The sequence below is a fragment of the Parambassis ranga genome, chromosome 16 (assembly GCF_900634625.1).
Source record: "Parambassis ranga chromosome 16, fParRan2.1, whole genome shotgun sequence".
Lineage (NCBI taxonomy): Eukaryota > Metazoa > Chordata > Actinopteri > Ambassidae > Parambassis > Parambassis ranga.
Window position 1 is genome coordinate 17,647,218 of NC_041036.1, and position 21,395 is coordinate 17,668,612.

Genomic DNA, 21,395 nt, shown 5'->3' on the forward strand with positions numbered 1-21,395 from the left:
AAGAGCGAGCTGAGAAAAACCAGAAAAAGATCAACATTTAAATCTGGTGTTTTTTTTCACGATCAGTAAATCAATCATGTTTACCAACAATTACAATATATTAAAGCATTACAAAATTCAGCCCACAGAGGGGCCATTTTCCCATGTTTAGGTAACTTTCTTGTTGTCATTGTTAATCAGCCTTCATTACTGTGGCTTTAACAACATCAGTGGCTGAGGGTGTGTGGGTCATGTGATTAATTATGAGGCCATTAAAGCTAAAAGTCCAGAAAGATAAAGTGTGAAGTGGACTATTTAAGACCTATCAGCCAACAATAGGAGAACAATACTGATTAACAATCAATCAAATAATGTTAATTGTTAATGACACTCAGCAGACTGAGCACCGATCAGATAATAAAGCCTATTGGATCAATACTGATTTCAAAAATGAGGCTGACATTTGCTATTTAAAAAAATATTTTTACATGAAAATATTATTACCTACTATTTCATCACAACCCCCCCCCCCCCCCCCCCCCCCCCCCAAAAAAAGGGTCCTCCACACGTTTTTAATGCTTTCGACGCCCCTGCTTGTGCCTTATAAATGAATGGAAACAAAATTTACAGGCTACAATTCATCCACAGCCCCACGCAGCCCCACTCAAGTCCCTGCCTGGAGTAAGTTTACACATGCAGCTTCATACCTGCCCACCCCCCTCTCCCCTCCTCCCTCCTCCGCTGTAGGGAGGTCGGGACTCCCCCCTCTTCAGCGCTCAGTGTGCCTGTGCCAGCAGTCCGCGCAGAGCGCAGAGCGCAGCGCCACGCTGACCGTCTGTCACAGAGAGGATCTCCACACCTTTACTGGATTTGACAACACGAGTGGATAAACGACACCAATAAGGTGAGCACCAAGCGTTGTGTCATTTGTGTTTATATACTTATTGTAACATGTTTGAGGCAGACGTATGCTCTCTCTGGAACTTTGATTCGGACTCCGGCTTGGCGATCGTGAGTGATTACTGTACACTTTTTCTTTTCTGGCTGTGTTCTCAGCGCGTGGCAGCGGTGTTGTATACGGTGTGCAGTTTTGGACACGCGGGTGACTGCCTGAGAATAATCACGTATTTGTATGTACGTTCCTACGGGTGAGCGTAAAGTCGTTCTACTCTCTGACAAATAACTAATCTTTACTTTAAACTGGGGCGGGCCGATTTGTGGTTAATCGATTGAAGTGATTTGAATTCCTTAGATAAATAAATAGTTCAGCATGTTGTAATGTTCACCTCAGGGTCTGGATTTTTTTATGCTGTGTTTACAGCCTGCACCATGTAAGGCAAATTCTCCTTGGCAGCCTGTCTGTGATGGATGTCCACACAAACAGCAGACCACAATTTAAAATCGATCTAAAACAGTTTGATCACTTATCATCTGCCATGTAACACTATATACGTGGAGCCCCTGGTTTAACTCAGGCTTGAAGCCCAAGTCCAGTTGATGATAGCAGAGGCTGTGCTCTGATTAAAGCTGCTGCTGCTGCTTAATGGCCCTGCAAGTGTGTACCATCTTACATGAAATATTTTCATCTGGATGAAATCAGTGAAGTAGACTGAAAGAGTGTCAGGTTTCCAAACAGCTAATCAGAGAAGAAAAATATAGGATCTAAATGACCAATCAATAGATGTCATGGTGGTACTAATAACAGCATATACACACTGTGTTACCTGAGAACTTTCAAAAGAACAAAAGTAAATTGGGGAGGGTCGTTATGCAATCCACCCACTCTAATCTCTTCCAAAGAGACAATCATGTGCCCTCAGGGTCAACTCCACCTTGACCCGCCTCTACCCCTCCAGCTCCTCCTCCTCCTCTTCTCCTCTCTGAGTTGGATCAGCGTGGGGGTCAGGAGCATAAACAATTTAGCAGTCAGACTAAACAGACCACACATGTCTTCTAAACACGTTCATAGGTGAGCACGCCGTGCTGCGTTTGTTCCTGCGAGCGGCAGCAGGAGGTTTAATTCATGCTTTTTGATGCAGATCATGGACCAGCCGTGATGCTGGGATTTAAGTTCCTGCTGCATTAGCGCAGCTGAGGGGGCGACGATCCCACCACGAGGTCCATGTTAGCAGCTCTTCTGAGTCCCGTCCTCCTTACCTCAGTGTATGTTGAAGCCTGACCTGTCTGAAAAGCTACAATGAGTCACCATAAACACCTATTTCCAACATCAGTCTTTGAGATTGTTGCACTGCAAAACCAACCAGCGAAATTACAGTGTGCCACAGTCATAAACAACTGCCCCCCCATCCTTTCTCCCCTCAGCTTCACGTCTCAGTGTGTGCTAATTTTCCAGCAGTGATACAGCTGCATCTGCTTTTGATGCTGATCCCAGCGGAGCAGACAGGAATACTTCTTCCAGCCCCCACCTCACCCCCCACCCCACCCCCTGAGGGCGCAGAGCTCCTCGCTGCAGTCTCTGTCTGGGGTGTTGACAGGAGCTCTGACATCATTAACATGACTAAATGAAATGTAATTCAGGTCTTCATCTCGCTGCTTCGGCTCACCAGTGGGGATGTTGGTAGCTATGATGTCAGTGATGCAACGCTGCCTGCAGAATCATGCCGGCGTTATGACTTGGTCTGCACTCACTCGTTCTTGTGCTATAATCATGTAACCAGGCGCAGGTCAGAGAGTTCACAAAGGCTGAGTGATAAGTCGATGGAAAGAGCCTTTTTTTAAAGCTTATCATGAAGGTTCATCATGATGTAGAAGTCCAGTTGAGTGTTGTTCAAAGCAAAATGGTGACCAGTCAGCTGCAGTGCAGAGGTTCTACCCCAGGCCACAAACTTATCAATCACCCCACATACACCAAGGTGCTTCCTCTTTGCGTCTTGTATTCAAGCATTTTTGTGCATAATCTGATTAGTCTGAGCCACATTAAGTGCTGACTTCAGAGTATAAGCAGCAGCCGCAGGATGTTTCATGGTTTTACTCCTCGGTGGGCCACTCATGTGTTTCTTATCACTTCAAATTTCTGCTGCACCACAGCAACGATGAAGCCTTGATTCAGCTTTCCTGCAGCGCCCCTAAAAGCTTGTGTTATTTTTTTAGAAAGACACCTAACATTTGTTTTGTTTGGTTGCGTAGCTGTATGTAAAGACCCACAAGTTATGGCGGGAAGCTCGAGTTTCTAATTAGAGGGGAGAATGTACCATGCTAATGACATCATCGTCCCCCCTGGCATTGTGTTAAAAGAACGTGTCTGTGTGTGTGTGTTTTGTGCTGCAGAGCAGCTGGTTTTAGACGTTCACAACAGTGTGAGACTTCAAACGCTGACACACAAACCGTCAGGCTTATAATTTAGCTTTATTGCTCCTTGTCGCCTTTTGAGGGGCCGTTGTGCCAAAAGTCTCTGGGAACTTCCTCGCTGACCGTTTGCAGGAAGAACTATTTGAAAAAGAGGAAGAACCTGTCACACCAAAACAATGATGAAGTTAAACCAACTCTTTGGCTGAAAGGAGGAGCAAAACATCTGTGCACTGAGCTACTATTTCTTCTGTTGTATAAACACAGTAGTGTGGATTGTCATATTTAGTAGATGAGCCAATGCAGCTCTTTGGACTGAAACTTTGTTGGAAGGATCTGTCACTCAGACTCTCTGGTTTGTTCCAAGAAATCAAACATTTGGAGCCGATCACCCTGATGATCAATCTTTCTCTGAGACATTCTCTGTTACATCACTGCCATCTCCATGGGCTCATAACCCAATTCATAATTCATTGTGAGCAGCGGAGTCATGAAACCTGATCTGACAGATCTCCATCTCCTGGCAGTCCCCTGTGTGTGGGTGACAGCTGTGTGAGCAGCTCTTCTCGAAGCTGCTCTCACATCCCCGTAATTGTTCACAGCCTCTGTAGCTCTGCCACATCACATCACGCTCAGACGTGCCACGCTGCGTCCGCTCAACCGTGAGGAAGATGACACAGGCGCTGGACGTAGCCTCCGACGCAGGAAGGAGACCATGGCTGCAGCTCAGCAGACTCTTCCAGATGTTTTTTCTGGTTCTGAGAGAAGTAAAGGAGGAGGCGGAGGAGGAGGAGGAAGAGGAGAGGGACAAACGAAGGGGTCTCTGTCCGTGGCACTCGGGGGTCTGTTAGCGTGGAAGCAGGTCGGATGAACGGTAATGAGAGAAGACAGCTGGCAGGTTCAGCGGAGGTTAACAGCTAAGCATAGATGGCAGCAAGGAAAAACACAGGAGCTGAGTTCGGGGAGAGTCAGAGGGTGATTCTTTTTTTGGGTGTTTGAGGCTCAGTTTGAGGACAGTTAACAAAGATTAGAGTTGGATTTTGACATGTGGCAGCCTCAAAGCAAATCATCTCAGCAGGAATCATCTGACTTCTTTCTTGTTTTACTTCCAGAATTATTTGTCTTTTTTCTCACTGTATTCTCACTATATTTATACGTGTAGCTTTTGAAGTCACATGGTTGTTAGCATTTTAATAATGTTAATCGGATCAGCTGCATTAGCTTGGTGACTGCTGATAACTAATAGTCACCGTTATGGAAAAACTGTCCGTGACATCACCTATAGGTTTCAGTGGAAGGGTTCAACCGTTGCCGTGTCAACAGTGTTTGAGTATTTCAAATAATAGAAAAGAGGTGGAGCTGAGGTTGTCATGGAAGCAGGCACCCACCTGTCACTCAAAGCAATCATTATTATTATGTAAATATGTAAGTAATGTAATTAAAACAAGTTGGAGATTTTAACATAGCGATTGACTCACTTTAGGGACCAGCCCCTAGAGGCCATGATTGGAAGTGCACTTTTTTGCACTTCCGCATAAGCTTAATTTCTCAGACACTTTAGTTATTTATTATTCAACATTGTACCGATTTTAAAAACATGAGTTTTATTTCATTATTATTCTAAAAATAGGATGATTCATGCCTTGAAAGTAGGATCAGATCACCATCCACTTAGCTTTTTATTGGCTTTACCCTGCAGACTGCTGATCCATGCTGACACATTTAAAGTGGTAAGAGAGAGTGTGTGATAGCACAGGAGGGGGTCAGACATGGTCAGACACCACACTCACCACAGATGACCCAGCGTTTGGGGACACAGCACAGCTGGAGCAGCTATAAGCCTAACTAACCCCAAACAACCCCCCAACCCCCGTCACAAGTTAGTGCTAACACTGCTAACATCAGCAACATGTGTTTGGGATACTGCTGCAAACGTTGTGTGAAACGGAATCACGTTATTGTCCTGATCATTATAGGAGACAGCTGAAAGGGTGGCTGCACAGGTGTGTGATTTAGCGCCGTGTTTTGACGTTTCACTTGCAAGCCTAAAAGCCCTCATCCACTCCGTCGTCTTTTATCACTTTGTTTAAAACAAACACCGTATGCCTGGCAGAAAGGAAAAAAATGCGCCGACTAGTAGAAATAAAACATCTGCCAGACAAAGCTGTCTCTCAGAGCAGTCACACCAGCTGAGAGCTTAATGAGGGTTCACAGTGTGAGAACAGAGCTTCATAATTTAAGACTCTGAGAGATCGAGGGATGTGCCCAGATTTATGCCTTTGTACAGTACTGTACAAACAGCCTCGGGGCAGGCTGTTTTTGGTGGAGGGTGTGTGTGTGTGTGTTACCCTGAGTTGCACAGTGCATTCCCAATCCAGGGGCTGTATGTGCACTCACACAGTAGGTCACTGTGGTTTGTATTGCTTGGTCGCATAAGCCTGGGCTGGCATGTGGAGGGAGCAGCAGCGGCGGTCATATTTTACAAAACAATGCCGTCCAGAGCTGGGATGTCGGCTTGATGTGGGCCAAATCTCCTCTGGCACAAAGGACACATGTACAATAGTCCACTAAAGAATGTTTAGATTAGATTTGATCAAACAAAGCATGGCTTTAACTGAAAAAAAGAAAACTTTTCATGTGATTCTCTAGGGTTGTATTTTCTGGCCTAGTGGCCACACTGCAGGTCAAATGACATCAGGAGCCAGAAGCATCTGATCTGTCTTTTTTAAAGCTCAACACAGACATCAATTTAGAAAGAAAGAGTGTTCAAACACATTTTGTCATGTAATATAAAATCAGCCCAATTTGTTGATGCTTGGCCCTTTTTTTGGCGACGAGTTCCTGCCCCTGTGCTGAAATATTGTCCTCATGTTATGTTTTTCTAGTGAAGCATTGTGACAAAAGTCTGACAAAGAATTCAAACCCCAGCCTCCCCTCCATCTATCTTTTAGTCTATGTCAGTACCACGACCCTCTCTGACAATCTGACATCCACATGTGAGGACCTGTTGCACAAAAGATGTAAAGGAATAAGTATATTTTCTGCCTTGCTGCTCAGCTGTTCCCCTGCCTTCAGTTTACACACCATATGTGCTGGGAAAAAAACTGGGCTGCTAGACAATATTGTAATCTTCAGCTTCATATCAGGGTAAAAAAGACATCTCACACAAAGCCATGAGCATTGTTGTGCTGCCTGTAATAAATATTTAAATGACTTGGATCATATACAGTACTGCCTGAGATTACAGGAGTCTATGTCATCTCCATGTGAGCTCATGACTTCAGCACAACACAGCTTAACATTCAGCTTAAGGTTCGGGTGTCTCTCCGTTGCAGGTGTCACCTGGCGATGACGTCATAGACATGATAACGACTTTTGTAAATTTTGATTAAATCAGGAAGTCAGTTTAAACTGTATATTTAAATGTCAAATATACTTTTAGATGCAGACGTTGACAAGCAAACTGGAGTGCAGTAATGCTTAAGCTGAGAAAGCAAACAGTGACTCATAAAACTTTATAGGTCAGAGCTGTTAGTAATCTGCAGCAGTCTTCCTGCACCCTTAGCCAAGAAAGAAAGGGGAACTTGCCCAATGTGTTGATAAAAGCAAGGATAAATGTGAACATGTTATCTGAATAGACTTTATCTGGATACGTGCAGCCTGGGTGTTACAGCACCGATAAAGGCCTGACTTACAGTAAAGTAAAGAATGTGATAGGCTGACTGCATCAGGAGTTAAGGCAATCACTGATTATTCTCTTAATTATTATCTCAGCTTAGAGGATTATAGCAAACTAATAATGAATTATTTTTGCATAGAGGAACCTGGTGATTTTTTTTATTTTTTTTATCACATTGTTTTGAATGTGATGTACTTCCACACACTGCTGTATTTCCCACTATTGACCTTCATCTTTATCTAATTATATCTATCCTACATGCGCCACTTGTCTCGGTCATGTCTTTGTTGTGGTTTTGTGCTGCTCAGCTGTCCCTGCCTTCATTTGCTTTGAATGACAAAAGAGCCGCTGCAGTAAACTAAGAGCCCATCTTGTCCATTTTTTACGGTTTGGGAGGAGGTCTATTCAAGTCGGGGGTCCCTTAAGTCGTCCCAGGTGGCCTACACTGCTGCTCCACATGAATGTGGAGAAAGCCCCTAGTTGGCCTCTAACCGTAGATCAACTGGCTGAAGGCTGAAGGCCTTACAGTGGTGATAGGTACTATAATTGGCTAGCAGGCTTTGTTTTTGAGGGAGGGCAGTAGTCTGTGTGTCCTGCGGCTGCATCACTTACATTTTATTGTCACCGTGTTGTTATTTGTTCTTGTCCCTCCCTGACTAATGAGGCAGAGCAACCAGGTCAAACACTTATCTGTAGACCTGAAGGAGGGCCATTGTTGTGGTCCATTAATAATGCAAAGAAAGGCTAGTGTGTCTCTTTGTTTTCGGGGGGTAGAGAGCAGACGACACAGACTTCTAGGGGTCTGTGTCTGTAGTAATGACCCAACAGGACAAAGTCACAAATCGTGGCTCATTAGTGGCTTTTCATTCAAACTGTAGGGAGTCAAAGTGTGTAGATGCTTCGTCATGACATCTCTGAAAGAGCTTTGGTTAACGTTTGAACATGCACTGTGAGCCTGCCTCATCTTTAATAGATGTGGCAGATGTTAGTATAAAGCACGACAACAGAGAAAGAGAGGAAAAACGTTAGAGAGGGCCAGTTGGTCTGTTGCCGGTAACAGATGCCCCTCATCTGTCTGAAGACTCATTTGACAGGTGAGCGTGCTGAATACACTCCCAGGAGCTTCAAAGGTGGTCCTCGTGAATTTATTAACCTCTTATCTTGTGTTTACCTCACTGAATACATAATTCACAGGAACTTCCTTTCACCTCCGGATCCGAGGCAAGCTGGCGTTCCTTTGGATACGCCCTACATGTGAAGCAAACACACACTTCCTGGATTGTGTGTGTGTGTGTTTAGTTTCTTTCTGTGGCAGCACTCTCACATCAGGAGAATACCTGACGAAATTTCATCACAAAACCTGAAACATCCTGCTCTCACAGTTTTGATTCAGAATTAGAAGTCCCTTCCCATGACAGGTCTCTGTCAGGACCGTCTTAGCATCTTGATATGGCATGAAACAAAACATCTGGTTTCTCTTTAGCTGCATGGGGGCGACTGCTTAAGCCTCCCCTGCAGCCTGGGTCATCCTCTACATAGGGAGGACAGGAGGGAGGAAAGCAAAGAGAGGAGCTCAGACAGACCGAGGAGTTTCCTTCAGAGAGAAGTCATAACCCGGTCAGGGTTGTTGGCAGTATTTTCTGTGCTACTCATCCATGTATACGGTTGTTGCACTTTGCAGCTGGCAGCATCTCATATGCATAGGGGGGTAATATTGCAAACTACCCTTTAACCTCCAGGCTGGTTGTCCAGGATTTGGGCTTCTCTTTATGGATCTTTTTTTATTCACACAGCGAACATGAGGACTTTTTTACGTCTCGCACAACCTGACTAGTGAAACTGTCCACGAAAAATGACATAACCTGACTCTACTGAAGAAGGATCGGCCCCTGTAGGTCAATGCATAATATATATATACTCCCATTTCATAAATAAGACATTTTGTTTGGAAACGTTGCACAATGTGTGTTATAGGTTGGACTAAAGCTTTTGAGGATCACACTGATATACAAGGGTGTAACAGTAAATGGAAGAGAGCAGGGAAAGAGATACAGAGAGAGAGAAGGGGGGCAGATATACAGGAAGAGAGTGGTAGAGAAGGGAGGGAAATGACGGGGCCTTGGAGCTTATATAGAAGTGAGGAGCAGGAAGGAGGGTGCAGCGGGGAGAGAAAGGTAGCATTAGCAAGGAGAATGTGGGGTGGAGAAGCCAAGGGTTTAGAGGTTAATGACAACCTACAGCGAGGGAGAGATTCTAAAGCCATCTCACGCTTTTCACAAGCGCTGAGATCACAGCAGAATGTGCGGGGTGCTAATTTAACTCATTAAGGTCAATGGAACTAATGGTGGCTATTGTTCTCCGGCTGCATGCGTGTCTGTGTGTATATGTGTGTGTGGTTGTTCAGCTTTCTCTGCATCATGACTGCGTTCTGTAGCACAGGTTTTCATTAAGATATCATACACTTAACAAACGACAGAAACGGCAGCGCCGAGTGGTAGAATCAGCGATGTCCAAGATAGCACTCAGAACGAGAGATAACCTCAGAAAAGTGGCTGGTTCCCTTCAAGCTCTTAATGTCAGATTGAATGACTGCACGCTAGCGTTAAAAACAGAGCCAAGGAAATGCATCAGAAGTAGGAGAAGCACAGATAGTGCCCATATTATCATATTATTGAGTCGTTCAAGGTTATGACGGTTGGCTCAACAGGGATTAACCAGTTCCTGTATTTCCCCACTTCATGTGATTTTTTTCCACCCCACCCCCCCACCCCCCCTTTCAGTATAAGCCAAAATCGGCTTTAATGACTTTGTTTAGGCTCCTATGGCGATAATCTCCTTTAACGCTTCAATAGCATTAGCCTGCCACTTTTTCATTATCAGATGGGGAACAGATTGTTCCGGAAGAAAGATGTCTAATACTGTAACCCCTTACAACCATTTTTCATCATGTTTCACACTCCTCGGTCTCTCTCCCCTTCTTTTTCCACTTCCACACCTGTTGTGAAACATTTTCTTTTTTCCCGGAATCTTACAAAAACAATGTCTGACTTTCCCGAGAGCTCCCAACAAGCAGACATCTGGAAAACTAACCAGTGCTGCCACCCCACCCCTTCCCCAGGTAATTTATAGTGGTCTGCCATTTGAAAGGCTTTGAATGGGGGTGCGGAGGCTGAATGAGGTGAAATGTTAGCCCACCTTCTTGAGTGTCAACAGCAGTTTCATATATGGGAGCTTTACTAAAGTACATCATATATGTCAGTTATACCACACTCGGTAAGAAAATGTCCTCTTATACACATTTAGGAACAAAATAACAGGAACTTTTTAGAAGTGTAATTATGAAGCTACAGTTGTGTCTCGCTTTAGAGGTGATGTCCTTTTGTGGTTTGTGAAGATGGCATCAGTGCTTAACATTCACTCTTTATCATTGCTACTGTCACCTAGCAACCAATAGTTGGTACTGAGACATCAGCTGTGTCCCAGGTGAGGGGCTACATCCTTCAAAGGACGCAAGGTTGGATTCTTTTAGTGATGGAACACAAACTAAACTTTTACTGCCAAAGAGTAACATTTTAAATGTAAATATTAGGCTGGGCGACATGAGCAGTGCATCAGGATAAATGGTCTTTTACAGAGTTGTCTGTTGTTTATTAGAGTTTGTGCTGAAGAACAGACAAAGGTCCAGCTGCTGCATCCTTTTCTACCAGGAAAAAAAACATTTCAACAATTTAAAGTAGGACAGTCTTGACGTCTTCAAAGGGTGCAGCCCTTCATTTGAGTTCTAAATTAAATGATTTATTCATTGATTCTTTCAGTTGGATGAATTGTGTTTTCTTTACTTTCTTGCACGCTGTTCTGTTGTTTATTCAGGGTATTATAAAGCTGTGATTTATGACGGAAGAGGTGCAGCCAGGCGTGGGTTTGCGTCTATCAGTGGCGTCGTGCAGTTCATCTTAACTGAACTTAAATCCGTTTTCCTGTCCGTTCATTGTTTTACCTCTCGTGAAGGAAAAGGCTAAAATAGCAGTTGATAACACTTGAAGCGGACCGGAGGGGACAATAAACACAACAATATAACACCCTCCTGCTGTCCGGCACAGCACAGCAAACATTCATCTCAACAGTTTGTGAAGGGAGGTAAATGAGAAACAGGCACCACCACCACCTGTGCCTCTGGGGTATTTATATAACAGCGTCAACTTCTAAAGATGTAGATCTTTGTCTGGCTGGTGCGCACGTGCTCACTGACATTTTTTTTAACCCATAGAAAACAGTGCAGAATATTGAAAAGAAAAGCTTCTTAATCTGCTTCCCAACTGTCCTTACAACCCTATTTTCATTTACCGGGACTTATTGCACAAAACTAGAGCAGACACCCATGCACATACACACATATATGTACGCTAACATGGACACATGATAACTGTGCTGCAGTGTTTTTAAGCTATAAATACTGCTTGGGTAGAGACTGCCAGTTATAGGCATGTGCACCCTCCCCCCTACTAAAAATCTTTACATAGCATAAATATATAAAACGTCTCGTTTAACTTTTGTTGTGGCTCGTTACTTTAAAGAACACACTCTATAACTGCACCTATAAAAGGGTTAATAACTCAGAAGGTTAATTTAGCATGCTCAGATTACAGTATGTTTGTTTTAAAGTTAAAAAGAGGTCAGCTACGTTGGTCTGTCAGAAAACTGTAATGTGCCTGACACATTTCTGCCCCTTTAGCTACTTGTGGTGTGACAGGAAGACAAATTGGTGCCACAGTAGAAACAGTAGCTGCCATAAATAAAGCAGAAACAATCAGCCTGATAGAAGACAATAATGAGTCTTGTTTGTCTTCCTGAGCCGAGGCAGACGTGTCATCATTCTGTCTGGATAACTTGGTTTTATCCGGGACACTGTACTGCTTGCAGGATCAGTATTTCTCGTCATCATAAATATGTGAAATAGATTGCAAATTCTCATATATGTCAATTTTAGACATACAACCCCCTCCAGCTTGAAGCACAATCTGAGCTGAGGACCACTGTCCTCCCTGCCATCTGGTCTCTGCAGCCTGCCCTGGAGAGTAACACTAACTAAACCACTCTTTCTCTCTCTCTCTCTCTCTCTCCTTCACAGGTGAGGTAAGGACAAGGACACCATCAACCTCTCCACCATCTGTCCATCACCATAACCAAGTGTCTTGGTGCCGACCCCTCCTCAAGTCAACTCAGCTATGACGGGCGACAAACAATAAAAGTCCTGACCTGGCATCCCTTAAAACAACCAGCGCAAGACAAATATTTGAAGAGGTTATATCTAATTTCTCCAGGCCCACAAAAGATCAACAGTGAAGAGAGAGAGAGAGAGAGAGAGCGGGGGTGGAAGAAGTAACCCTTTCAAAGCACACCCTGCCTGCTATTTCTGCTGCGCTGTGGGCAGGGAGCATCTCATTTGGGAGTGCTCTTGGCTGACAAAAAAAGGACTTCCAAATGCCTGCGTAAACACTGGATCGAGATATCAATTTGTCTTGGTTCTAACAACAAAGAGACTGTAAGCTATCTATAGAAAACCTTACAACAAACTTGGGACTCTGTGGTCTCTTGAATTGCTACTCCTTAAGAAAGATTGTGAGAAAAGGAATGAGAGTTGCCACTGCCCAGGTCTGAGAATTTCACAGGGCCTACAGCAGCTCCCTGTAGGGACACCAGAAGCTGTTAATTAACATGAAGCCTCTAACACCTATTGGATCCCCTTCCCCTCTGAGGCTCCTTAACAAGGGCCCGGACTACCTGCGCAGGCAGATCGACGGTGGAGGTCACGGGCGCTCCATCAGTGCCGTGGAGAGGCTCGAGGCGGACAAAGCCAAATATGTGAAAAGCCAGCAGGTGATCAACACCAAGCAAGAGCCTGTGCTCGTGCCCTGCGCCACCCCGCCACCACCACCCCGGCGAATGATCACTGTTCCAGGATGCCCATTGACGCCTCATCTTACCCCGCGCTGTTCATCCAACACCCCCTTCTCCACATTCTCTGACTCCTTCACTTCAAGAGATGAAAATGAAAATGATGACTCTCGAAAGGAGAACAGACGCACTTCTGTCGATGTTGAGGCGCATAACAGGAGCAATGTGAACAATGTGACACCTCCCAACCCCAGGGCTCCTGGCATTAACACCTTGGTAGCGCCACACAGTGCTCCTGTACTCAGAAGGAGTACTGGCAAGCGCATGCTGAGGCCGGACTCCCTCCTCATCTACCGGCAGAAGAAAGAGTGCAAAAGCCTCAGCGGTGCTGCAGACAACCATAACATGGACGTGAGGGGCTACAGTTTTGTACGTCGCCTCTTCCAGGGTTCCATGAGAGAAAAGAGCAGCAGTGGTGAGGCCAGGATCCAGAAGATGGTGATGGGTGAAGAGAAAGCACCGTCACGAGATGGCGACTCACGTATGTCTTGGACCAATGATAAAGATGCTGTGGATGGTGGACCAGGGAGCAGGAGGTCCAGTAAAACTGACCAGGAACACAGCCCAGGGTCTGTCCCCAGCTCTAGCTTCAGCTGCACACTTGAACAGACTAAGAATGAATTACCAAATGAAACCAGTGACGGGGTAAACGGCAGGATCAATGGCAACCACTTAAGTAACCACGAGGATGAGAACGACCCGTGGAAGCGGGCGTCACCTCCTGCACGCAGGAAGCATTTGGGAGGGTTGCAGCGCTCCAAGTCAGACTTACAGCTGCGCTGCTCTGTAGCTCTGTCTGAGCAGGAGCATTTCTTTGACTTCTGTGGACTAGACATGGACATGATAGAGCGGCTTGGCCGAGACAATTTCCTCTCGGGTGCCAGCTCCATAGACACGCTCTCTTTGGCGCTCCGCAGTGTGGCTGGGGACGAATGCGGCGCCTCTGAGCCCAGCGAGTTCTCCCGCCACTCAGGAGATGGACTGTTTCAGGAAGAACTTGCGGAGCAACTTCCCACTGGGGTGTCAATCATTGAGAGGAACGCTCGCGTCATCAAGTGGCTTTACGGGTGTAAGAACGCTGCTCGTGAAGGACCCAAAGAGTCGACTGTGTAATAAAGGGATAAGGATCTGTGTGCCATGGGGTGCTGAGAGACTGCAAGTGTTAGGTAGTGTAGTTTTTGGTCCACAATTTCTTTAAGCTGGATTAGCTGTGGTGCTGTAAGGCAAAACGTATGGACTCGGTTCTACTTTTGAGTGTTGAGCAGCAGTAAACGTCAGAGCAGCTGAGCTGTATCTGTGATTTCTTCGAGAGTTCATGTCTGCACGCTGGATTAGCACTCCGTGGCACAGAGTTACCTCTCATCCCTACAATCCAAGACTCAGAGACTCAGATTAAATATACTAGTTATATCCTGTCAAATTGATATTGTATTTATAGATCCTATGGAAATATGTGTAGACTGACCTAACTGGCAAGCTGAGCTGTCTCTCCCAGCAAAATGTGTGTATGAGTGTGCGTGTGGATTTGTAGCTTCTCTTCAGTGTCGGACTGATTTGAAGTCAGCTCCCTGGCACATACTGCAAATGTGCAGTTTAGAGTCCCCGACACTCTCACCCTTAATGACTAATTTAAAATGGAAAACCACTAAGCTACGTGCGTTTTTTTCTAAACCGGAAAAGTGTTGTGTGAGCGTGAAGTGAACCATGAGTACCTCATTCGAATCTGTCCCAGTTTAGTTTAGTGTGCGTGTGTGTGTGTTTTTTTTTTGTACTCCTGAAACGCAGGCGTTGGAACAAACATGTGAGGCACCCCTGTGGGGTTGTTAATGCACTGAACTGGACACAGCGAGAGGAAATGGAAGATAGAAATAAAAGCTTTCCAGAGATTCATCTCATATGATGTTAAACACTGAGCTTCTGCATCTTGGGGGAAAAAAATAAAAAATAAAAGATGAAGCTGTGCCTGGCTGAGAAATGTATTTTAGTTTTCACACCTTAATGAGGGGCAATGTTCAATAATCACTTGTGACATCGGGTCATTGATCGCAACAGACAGTGTTTCATGCCTGCTGTCTAATGGCAAACAAACCTTAGACTGTGGAAAGTAAATATGTTTCTGTGGGAAATAAAATAAAACCTGTAAAAGTAAACGAGTCCTATGTCACTCTCACCATCTGTCAGCTTGGAGCCACCCTTCTCTCTCTGAAAACCACTGATCCTACCTCACTTCATCCATTCTTCTTCAGTCATCCTCACTTTATCTCCATAGAAGGTCATTTCCATCGCTCGAGCCCGGAGGATGCGGCTGAAATGTGAACAGAGGGTCTGCTGAAGTATGTGGGCCGAACTCAGGGGCATGTTATATTTGTAGGCATGATAAATGAACACAATTACTTACAGCCCTGAGGTTTTATTTTGTTCTGTATTTATCACAAGCATGGCACCACCCCTGAAACTCCTTCCACTTATGTTTTTTTTTAAATCTCCTCTTCGGTTGCATGTTTACAAAATGGTCCCATAACTTCTGATTCCCCCATTTTTTATTGGTTATATATGAGAGCTTTTATTCCAAAGATGTTTGTGTATGGTGTACACAGCAAATAAAACAAAAGAAAATGTTATCAGCGTTGTCTCGTCCTTGACCGTTGGTCGTCTCCCTCCACCGCGTCACGTCTCATTTTTCACATTATCTCAAGTGGCTAGGCGATAATCCTTTTAGCATTCCCTGCATAGTATGCTCTTAGAGCTGCAACAGGTTGGGTTCAGAGACAAGGAAGCCTCTGTGTGGCTGTGGATGTCTACACACACCCTCCACCCTCTTGACTGCCTTTGTCTTTTCTCTAAGTCAGCATTTTGGTTTTGCTCACAATGGATGGAAATCTAGAGTCAGACGTTGAATTTAGAAGGATACACATTTATGTGACCAAAAAAAAAAAGATCAGACTTTACAGGCTACATTTAAAAGTGTTTTCCATTTGAGGAAAATGCAAGTTTGGTACCATCTAGCACCTTATAGTATGAGAACTGTATCAACAAATTAGTTACTGATAGAGCTTACAGCTGTTAATTAGAACAATGTTTTCACCGTGTGCGCCGTGCTGTGCAGCTGCAAATTGTTCTGAACTGTCTGTGGAGCAGCTCCGGGATGTGTCTGCAGATGACTCATTCAGCAGTTTGGGGATGTAATCAAATTCACAAAGGGGGAAACATTATGTGATTTCTATTTTAGGAAGGACTTTCCCTTTAAAAGAAACACAAAAAATGTATTAAGGACAGACGTCAGAGAGTCCCCGGGCTCTGCTGTGCTGGCAGTGAAGATTTTGCTTGAAATGGCAGCACATATTATATATATAATTTGCTTTCCTCCACTATGCCACACTTCCTCTGCCTGACTGTCCCAAAGTGGAAGAAAACAATAGCCCTCCTGTGTGTGTCTCTCTGACCGGAGGGCCTGCTGTGACATCCTGTTTTGGGTTCATAGGACAAGGTTTAAACATATGGTCATGTTTTGGGTTTGGCTTTTTCTTCCTCAGTCTGCCTGGAAATAAACAGCTAACAGCTGGTAAGGGACAATTCAGATCTTATTATTACAGGGTTGATGGAGTGCTGCTGAGCAAGCAAAGTTTTCAGGAGGAGGAGAAAAGTTGAGCTGGTGTACCTTTTTATAAAACTTGCAGGAGTTCACGTCTCCAGGCTTTGATGCTGTTGATGTGGTTTTATACATAAAATAAAAAAACACCACAGGGGACTAATGGACCTCCCACCTTATACATTAGCCCACCAGAAAGTAGCATAGTTTTGACCCTTCAGAATAAAAGCAGTGGTTGCCAGCACCACTGAAAGACCTGTTTCACATGCTCGCAGCTTAAAATTGACTCACGTTACAGAATATGAGCTTCCGCACAAATAAATCCTGTTTTATAACAACTCAGAACAAATACATTTTGTGCCTGAGTGGCCTCCAACTCTGATGGGTTTGTAGCTGAGTTTTTTTTTCCCTCTCTGTGCTTTGAGAAGCAATAATGTGTGTCAGGGTTAGCATGGGTTGTGAAGTGTGTCAAATCTGGCCTACTTCTTCTGTGCCAGCAGCATCGGCAGACTGCGGATGTCTACGCTTGAGAGAAGCTCGGTTCATGACTCAGTGACAGAGAGGCTGAACACACACACACACACAAACCTGCACACATGTAGGAATGAATCAACTGTTTTAGCCAATTAGCAGCTGCTACCAATTCACACTTTGATCATCAGAGAAGTGAAGGGTGGTGAATGGAGCCCTAAAACTGGAGGTACGGGCTCTGTCCCAGTTCCATATTAAATTCTGATTAACTGTTGGTGGCGTAAGATGCATCAACTGACAGATTCTTGGGCTTAGACTACAAATCATACTTGGATTTCTTTCCATTGCCTTCATCCATTCAACATCTGGGACCACTACCTCCCATTAATGTCTCCAATTGCCATTTTGTAGCAGTTTAGCTGAGAAGACAATGAGCCCAATGCATTCTGGGTGCTAAAGTTTTATCACCTGTTTGTTTTAGACAACACGAGTCTACATAAATGCGTAAGTATGCATGGACAATGGGAACCACATGATGAAGAATGTTTTTTTCTTGATTGGAACAATATTTTTTGATTAATTAGCACCTTTATTCTGCATGTGAGGCATTCATGGAACATCTGTAAAATATCGCCACAGAAAAAAGCACTCATTCACTCCCCATTTAAAGCAGATCTATGTGAATCTAAATCACACCACTCACAACAAGTATAACTGTGGAAAACACAGAGATGGGATAATACTGTGCGAGCCACTGAACAAAATCAAACAAAAGCCATAATTGCCTATGAGTTTTTTTTAAATTGCTTGATTTTTAAGTGTGTGTTTGAAACAAAAAACAAAAGTTAAGGAAACTTTAAAAGCTGAAAGAAATAAATCATAGAAACTGCTTGTAGCATCATCAAACCTGTCTGGTTTAAGAATTTAAGAACTGTTATGTCACTCGGGGTGATTAACGTGAAAACATGATGGATTGAAATAAATGACGCTGTTGTGGGAGGCAGCTGAGGTCAGAGCGTGTGAGGACACCAGAATGTGACCTCTTGGTTTGATATGATACAGACTGACTCCTCCTGACAGACTAAAATAAAATCCTCACAACAGAGTCCAGGGAATGACTGGAATCTTCCAACTCAGCAGCAGATGAATACGCCGTTCCAAAAATCTCAACAGCTGCCGTACATCTGTAAACGCAGCCCTGTACCTGTTTTTTGTCCTTAACACTTAAAGAGAAATCAACAAATTGACTCAGATTGCCAAACTTCTTCTAAATGGCTGTCAGTTTACACCAGACCTGGCAGGAGGTGCCTGCTTTGGGTGTACCCCCACCTATGTAACAAAAACCATCCCTGAGCTGAAGGTATCCTATAGCTACACCGGGCCATAAATCAGAGGAGTGGCCCTTTTCATTCCTCTCTCTCAAGCGTGACCTCTGCTTCCCGGGGGGTCAGGGTGATGGGTTAAAGCCTCCTCGGCCCTGTGGGAAACCTGACCAGCAGCCACTGACCCTCTTCAAATAACCGTCTGACGTCAGGAGAACGCAGAAGAACAACGGTAGGAGTGCTGGAGGGGGCTCTGCTTCAGCCCTCACTGAAACTTACAGTAACAGGAGATGAGACGTTTATGTGTTTTCTTTTCAGCGTGCAGTGAGGTCAGTTGACCCCCTTTGTAGAACAAGAGCAGGGATTGAGCTGGGCTGGACTGAAACTGAGTATTGAACGGCTATTGTTCTGTTTTCATTCACGGGTAATGCAGCTATTGACCGTTTCCTGCTTTGGGTTCAATGTGAGTTGAAGGGAACAATTTGTAAGAGTTGAACTAAAAAACTACAATTTTAGGCTTTAATGGCAAAGACATATATAGATATCAGCCCTCTGTCACCTTGAAAACAGAGCATGTGAGTGAAGACTCATTGCAATGCAAGTCAAAATGAAACAGCTCAGGATGTCAGGGGGAGTCGAACCACAGACTCCTGTGTGAAGCTTGACAGTGCTGTCAGTGCCCCCCCACCTCCTCAAACCCTACCAGCCTGGGGTATATTGTGGCTGTACTGGTCCCTTGATTAGATGATGGATGACATCATATGTTGTATGACCTGAGATTCTGTGGATCAGAATGAAGAAAGGTCGTCAGGTGATTTCTGTGGAAGGTCTGAAGATGGTGGACGCAAACACTCAAAGACAGCAACCAGTTATTTTTGCTTGTATGCTTTGTTTGTTGCCAAGCAAAAGAGTGCACGTTGGTACAAGCTGAATAAACCAATGAGAAAACGTACAAGAAAAAGAGTGAATAATGTTTTCACTGTGTAAAATAAAATCCACCTGGTAGAGCTCCATACACTGAGGCTATAGTCCTCACTGTAGCTGCCTAGACCAGGTGGGGATCTGGTCTGTAGCCCTTTGTTGCATGTTGCATACATGCCTCTGATGCTTCCTCTCTCTCTCCATTAATAATTATAAATTACAGGCACCTATACTGGAAGTGCAGCTGTGCAGGTTTATTACAAAAATATGCCTTTATACCCCATTTGGTGGAAATGATAACGTGGCAACTTTATTTTTGAAAAAAAATATATTTTTTAGCAATTGGAGCATCCACAACAATGTAACAATCCCTTACAATTAAACTTGACATTTTGAGTACTACTGTGGGGTTTATTTAACATCACTTCTTGAGAGCAGATGTTCCTAAACATGAGAAGTAAACAGATTTATAATGAAACTACACAAGTATATAAAAAATATATATAACCATCATCATCATCATCTTTGACCAGTTACAGATGGTGATGTTGGTAAACAGGGCGGCGGGGCTGATCAAAGTTATTTTATTTTGGTCGCAAACCAAAATGATGGTTTTAACAACTGGCTGAGTTTAAGTGTAAACTACATCATACATACGACGCATTTAACGTAGAAGACAGTATCTCTGAATACTTCCAGAAACAGTAGTTCTAACACACTTCCTATCCATCTTCTGTCTTTCACTGCAACATTCTGCAGTGTGTTCCTCACTGTCAAAACATTTTAGGCCACTGCTTATAGCGAGAAAACAACCTAATCACATAGTGGGATCTATTCCCAGTCATGTGGGAAGAAGAAAACATCAGGTCGACAGCTGGTCCTCGCTCCTCATCTGCATCCATGCAAACGCTCATCTACACTTCTCCCGCTCTGATATCCGACCCCCACGAGGGCAGGAGAGAGTTCAGAACCCAAAGTCCACCGTACAGTCCCTTTATTGCTCCCCTATGGTTTTCATTTACTCTTTCACTTTCAGTTCTTGATGTTTTTCACTAAAAGTGTTTCCTGGGACCATGTGTGCACAATATGTCCACAGCCAGTGACGGGCCCTTTTATTTTTTTTGCATCATTTTTTTTTAGATCGGTGGCTTTGATGTGTTCAACAGCCAGTTAAATTTGTCTGGGAACATTTTTAAATCCTCCTCCTCACACAAAACCTTCAGGTCAACAACAATATTTGTAATGCATATGAGTATCACATTAACGTTGGGAGTAGATTAAAGCTGCTGCTTGTCCTGTAAGCTTTCAACTGCAACTTGACTTTCGTTAAGAGGATTCAAGTAGGAGAATAAGAAGGAGAATCTTGATTTGTGTGCATGTTGAGTGAGCAGCGAGCTGATGAGGGGTTTGTACAAGAGGGCTTATAGCCATGGATGTGGGTGAGTCCATTCAGGAGGGTCAAGGTGGGCGTACATACAGTCACATATTAGCTAAAAATATTCCTAATAGTTGAACAAATGAATGCGCCTGAAACCAAGTGAAAGCCATCTTGAGCTACAGATTACATTTTTAAAGGGGCAGCTTCAGTGCAGACAGACTGAGTCCAGGCTCAGACTGTAACCTGGAGGCCAGAACTTAAGCAGCATCACAAAACAGGCAGGAGGACAGTAAATCACAGTCTGGTATTTGTGTCTCTTTTTGGGACATATACTTTGCTGAAATCACTCTAATCATTGCATAGGTTCCTCCTTTTGAATTTAGAGTTGCCCGTTATTCCTCTGCTCCACCTCAGCTTTGCTTGGCCTTTGCCACTTTAGAATAACTGGGAGTTAGGTGGAGTCTGCCAGTGCCAAGATAGCAACAGCTAAAGCCAAACCGTTCGGTGGTGGTGGTCCATCTATGTTTATTTCTTTTATTGGACATTAGGATGTCATGGAAAAGGAACAAAAGGAAAAAGCTCCTATCTGTTCTGATGGCTAAGGACGAGCGGTGACATGAGACATATGCCCATGCATCCTGCTCAGCCGCATGCACATCGTCTCTAAATCTCTAAATACACGTGCCCAAAAGGAGCAACGTTAGTGCCCAGCGGCACTCGAGCCGCCCTCGCTCTGCCGGCTCCAGATGAAGAGCGTCCGTCTGCTCCACTCCTCCAACCTCCAACCATCATCAA

The 21,395-nt window shown here is 44.3% G+C and overlaps 1 protein-coding gene across 3 annotated transcripts; it reads left to right on the top strand.

Moving 5' to 3' along the window:
* The first annotated feature begins 767 nt into the window (after positions 1-767).
* fam110d (family with sequence similarity 110 member D) lies at positions 768-15,471 on the top strand. 3 transcript variants are annotated; one of them, XM_028425791.1, is made up of 2 exons: positions 768-883; positions 12,093-15,471. In XM_028425791.1, exon 2 carries the CDS (start codon positions 12,680-12,682, stop codon positions 14,030-14,032), a length of 1,353 nt encoding a protein of 450 aa, XP_028281592.1. In that variant the 5' UTR covers positions 768-883; positions 12,093-12,679; the 3' UTR covers positions 14,033-15,471. The 3 variants fall into 3 exon arrangements, with proteins under 3 accessions (XP_028281592.1, XP_028281593.1, XP_028281594.1); XM_028425792.1 differs by lacking the exon at positions 768-883 and adding an exon at positions 1,053-1,127; XM_028425793.1 differs by lacking the exon at positions 768-883 and adding an exon at positions 1,066-1,109.
* The last annotated feature ends 5,924 nt before the right edge of the window (positions 15,472-21,395 follow it).

Excerpts from the sequence above, each read along its gene's own strand:
- fam110d (XM_028425791.1), top strand. The coding sequence starts at position 12,680 with ATGAAGCCTCTAACACCTATTGGATCCCCTTCCCCTCTGAGGCTCCTT.